Source organism: Colobus angolensis, unplaced genomic scaffold, assembly GCF_000951035.1.
Source record: "Colobus angolensis palliatus isolate OR3802 unplaced genomic scaffold, Cang.pa_1.0 Scaffold19, whole genome shotgun sequence".
Taxonomy (NCBI): Eukaryota; Metazoa; Chordata; class Mammalia; order Primates; family Cercopithecidae; genus Colobus; species Colobus angolensis.
Window position 1 is genome coordinate 7,412,533 of NW_012115043.1, and position 4,946 is coordinate 7,417,478.

Consider the following 4,946-nt stretch of genomic DNA (forward strand, 5'->3'; position numbering starts at 1 on the left):
CAAAAAAAAAAAAAAAAAAAGATTATAGCCTTAACTTTTTTATGTAAAAAATAAAATCCATTCCTCCTCCCAGTGAGCAAGCATGGCTTGCATTTCTCAAAAATGAGAACTTCCATGGCAGCCAAGAAAATGTCTTCTCAGAGGAACTTTTGTTTGATGCATCTCCCAAGCCCACGTGCCTCCTGTGTCCCAGCCACCTCTTCCATTTTCACATTTAAACCAGCTCTCCATTCCGATTGAGTTGCCCTAACAACGTTGTCTCCAGTGTCAGAACTGTATTAGGGTTCGTTTCTCAGATTGGAAGCCTGCAACACCATACAGCCAACATTGCCTTTGCCACGCCACTGCCACCATCCCCACTATTGCCCTATGGTGGGCAGATGAATTCTAGAAACCCTCAGGGAGCCAGGACAATTAGGCACCCCATCTGAATTGGCCACGTGAGTGACAGGCACTTATCTCTCGGGTTCTTGCTCTTGCAGACTGCAGGGAAGTCCTATCTAGAGGTCAATGGCAGAGACTCCTAGTCTTTCCCATGAGGGGTTGATAGGAATCAAATAGGGATTCCTTTGGCTTGGGGTTTTGGTGTGTTTTGTTTTTTTCAGTTTGTTTTTTGGTGTATGGGGGGTGATTTTGTTTCTGAATAAGAAAAAGAAGAGGCAACCATGGCCCTTAACGTGGGTTTATAAAGTTTTGAGCAGTGTTTTAGCCACAAGTAAGGAATCTTAAAAGTCTTTTATCCAGCAAGCAGTCTTAAAAACGTTTTTCCTAACTGCTTTTGCAGGTGACTAAGTACAAAAAAAAAAATAGGTTTCTCATTGTATTCGAAATAGTGAGTAGGTTCCCTGGATAATACACAATGGTAGTTGACATTTTCTCAAAACACAACCAGAAAACCCACTTCCAGTATTTGTAAATCACCTTTCAAAGGAAGAAGTGAACATGTGTTCCATGTATTTCTAGTTTGATTACCAAACTTGATGTTACAAAGAAACCTCAGTTCTGTAGACAGAATTTCTTTTATTTTTCTTGTTTTACTCGTCACAATCACTTTCCCGGTGTCATCACCACCTATAAGGTCTCAGAGCAGAGGATTATTCACGGTAATAAGTGGGGGTGCGGTGCAGCCATTCCAGTAACACCCACAAGAAGACAGCTGTTCTGAATGTCCCCACCCACCCTTCTTTCAGTACAGGTGAAACATTTTCAGTTCATGAGCTCCAGACCAAATCCCAGCCCGGCCCTTGCACCAAAAGCCTTTTTTAGAAGGCTTATCAGTCTATTAGGAATGTCTCAGGAAAGATGAGCCATTTCTTTGGGGAGAAATATATTTACAGATGGAAGTGTGTGATTGCGTGTCTGTGTGTGTGTGGTGTGTGTGCGCACGTTGAGTGCATGCGTCCATCTATGTGCATTTCACTTCCATAAAGATCCAGCCCAAGCTGCTCGGAACCATGTGTTCCTGAGTATTCTGAGGTAAACAAGTGACAAGTGAGCTTCTGAAATTAGTGTCTCAGCAAGCTGGCTTTAGGAATGAGCCCTATTTATCAAGCAGAGAAAAAAAATAACAGCAGGAAAGATAAACCAAAAATATATACCCCAATGGAAAATAATGTTGATTCAGCAATTCCCATCGGATGTATTACATGCTCTAATTTATTATATTATTATTTGTCTGTCTTTGATCTTTGCCCATTGTACTCTTAAAAAGATGTTGGGATGTTGATTGCGATTTTTAAACAACTTGATAGTGTATAAATCAGCTGTGGAAATCAGTTTTAATGTGTGGATGTGTCTGATTATTGTTAAATGCCTCTTTTTTTACTTTTTTTTTTTTTTTTAGATGTATAATGTTTCATAAACCCTGGCACTGGTCACAAAGCTCAGCTGTGAAAATGAAATTTGTAGTATTTTTAAACATGAATGTCAATTTCAAGTGTATTTGAAATGGTTCCTGCAGGAGAGATACTTGTGCACCATTAGGAAAATCTTCTCTGCAGAGGAAGTAGCCTTTGGAGAAAATGGAAAATGGGTTCTGATATGTTATCTCAGAGTAGCCCACTTCCTAGGGCACCATGGAAAACACAAATGTGATATTTAAGTATACCTCTTCCCCAGCTTGGGGAGGAAAGGACTCAGTTTGCACCCTTTTTGTATGTAAAATAAAATGTCTTACCTTTCTTGGCTACTTCTGCTTGTTTGGTTGGTTGATTGGTTTGTCTGTTTTTTTTGTTTTTGGTTTTGGTTTTTTTTTGAGACAGTCTCGCTCAGTCGCCCAGGCTGGAGTGCAGTGGCGCGATCTCGGCTCACTGCAAGCTCCGTCTCCCAGGTTCATGCCATTCTCCTGCCTCAGCCTCCCGAGTAGCTGGGACTACAGGCGCCCACCGCCATGCCCGGCTAATTTTTTGCATTTTTAGTAGAGACGGGGTTTCACCGTGTTAGCCAAGATGATCTCAATCTCCTGATCTCGTGATCCGCCCGCCTTGGCCTCCCAAAATGCTGGGATTACAGGCGTGAGCCACCGCGCCCGGCCTGGTTTGTCTGTTTTTCATCTCCCTCGGCTCATTTGTAATTTAACAATCTAGCTAGGACTCACTTTGATGTGATTCAACTCTCCTGTGAACAAAAATAAATGCCTGATAATTTGGCATTCTTGTTTCATTCCTTGGACTAAACATTGTCTTCTCCCTTGAGTCACTTCAAAAATAAATATTGCTGTATCTCGTCAAGTGCTAAAGAATAAAATTATTTTTTAATTAAAAAAAAAATATTGGCCGGGCACGGTGGCTCACGCCTCTAATCCCAGCACTCTGGGAGGCCTAGGCGGGTGGATCACTTGAGGTCAAGAGTTTGAGACCAGCCTGGCCAACATGGTGAAACCCTGTCTCTACCAAAAATGCAAAAATTAGTTGGGCATGGTGGTGCACACCTATAATCCCAGCTACTCAGGAGGCTGAGGCAGGCCAATTGCTTGAACCAGGGAGGTGGAGTTTGCGGTGAGTCAAGATCGTACCACTGCACTCCAGTATGGGCTTCAGAGCAAGACTCCGTCTCAAATAAATATTCCTGAAAGAATTTGGACATTATCACTCACATGTTAGTTCCTGTGTCCCTGTTGTTCTCAGGTGGTAGAACACAGGAAATCAGGATCTGTTCTGTGGAACAACTTTTAGTAGCTTTATAATTCTGCTCTACAAATGCGGAACATGTGTCCAGACAGAAGACAGAACTGTGATGAGCAATGTAAAACCATACTGCATGTGTAGCCAACAGAACAACTGTCAATCTGGGCATGATTGACTCCTTCCAGTTTGTTAACTACTCTTTAATTACTTTTTCACAGGCAAGTAGCCGAAGAATCATGAGAGAAAAGTTTCACGTTGAGAGCATTTTATCCATCAACCTGATTTCTTGTGAAAGTGGGAATGGGAGAAAGGCTGCTGTAATGCCATTTTAGCCTTAGCTCCTCGTGTGCAGGAGGCTACTTGGGTTTTTTGAGTGTTTCCTTGTTTTTGAGACAGGCTTGAGTGCAGTGGCACGATCACAGTACACCTGGCAGCCTTGACCTCCTGGGCTCAGGTGATCCCCCAATCTCAGCCTCTGGATAGCTGCGACTACAGATGCGCACCACCACGCCCCGCTAATTTTTGTATTTTTTGTAGAGACAGGTTTCACCATGTTGCCCAGGCTCAAACTCCTGGACTCAAGCCATCTGCCTGCCACAGCCTCTCAAAGTGTTGGGATTACAGATATGAGCTACTGTGCCCAGCCGGAGGCTACTTTGAAAACAGGATTTGGTAAACATTTTTCTCTGGCTATGGCAGCCTGAGACCAGGGAGTGAGGAAAGAGGCTTAACAAAATAGGACAAAAAAAAAAAAAAAAAAGGATGAGAGATGGATCTGGAAGATCATCTGTGTCAATATAACAACGTTTAAAACTTCCACCTGATTGGTGTCTGAATTGAGGTGCGAGGACAGGAAATAAGAGAATTGTCTTGAAGCTCTACAACCTGTGCATGGCCGCTGTAATGAAGGACAAAGTTAATGCCAGTGGCCTTGCATAACGTCGGTCTCAGGTCAGCGCCTCATGAAGACTACATTGTATAGTTTATGGAAATGGAGCCCTGCCTATAATCTGTGCTGTGCCGACCTGAAATTTCTACGAAGTTAATCTTTGAAAATTAGTTTTAAAGACGTTTTAACACCATAGGTCCAAATTTTGGAAGCTGGTGTTTTGGTTTGTTTTGGTGTGTAAGACTCCCAGTACCAAAGTATCTATGTTGTAGAGTGGGACAACACTAAGTATGTGAAGACCGAAAATAGCCCTGTGGGGACATCTAGTAATATCCCTACCTCTGGAAAAAAGGCATTGTATCCTCAGGCCGTGACATAAATTATTTCTCATGTCAGTGCGGATGTGAAGCTATCCCAACCAGGACTTGTTGGACACTCCATACTGCAGCGCTGTGAGGGAGCTGTGGACAGAGTAAATGCAACACAGTCCCTTGCGCAGAAAAAAAATGTAGTCTACTGGGGAAAACAAATAGGTAAAGGAAGAACAGCGTATACAATAAGATGTCCATTGATACATACATCAGTAAGCACAGCAAGATTACAGAAGGGAGAGAAAAATGGGTAGTAACTTGGCCTCAGTAAAAAAGGAAGTGGGTTGTGCAGCAAGTTTTGCAAAACAAGTGGAAGGAGCCGTACAAGGTCACGCTCGGTAAGAATAAATGTCCCTAGAGTGTTTGGAAGTCACAACGTTTAGAGCCAATCTGGCGGTGACAAACACTTGACGGGCCCAAAACAGTGACAAACGTCCCGTGCCCCGGCCCAGGCCCACGTATTTGCTAACCTCAAGCGCCAGCAACCGCAGGCCAGTGGAACCGCGCTCCGGGCAGGGCGGACGGGCGGGCCGCGGAGCATGCCGGGGCTTGTGGTCTTCT

At 43.6% G+C, this 4,946-nt stretch overlaps 1 protein-coding gene across 1 annotated transcript in view; it reads left to right on the forward strand.

The window, feature by feature from the left end:
* Positions 1 to 2,188, forward strand: part of CSNK1G1 (casein kinase 1, gamma 1) — a 247,336-nt gene extending 245,148 nt beyond the window's left edge. The window contains exon 13 of the mRNA XM_011940410.1: positions 1,844 to 2,188. Within this exon, the coding sequence (XP_011795800.1) occupies positions 1,844 to 1,946 (103 nt within the window). The 3' untranslated portion in view covers positions 1,947 to 2,188. The remainder of the gene's footprint in view (positions 1 to 1,843) is intronic.
* The last annotated feature ends 2,758 nt before the right edge of the window (positions 2,189 to 4,946 follow it).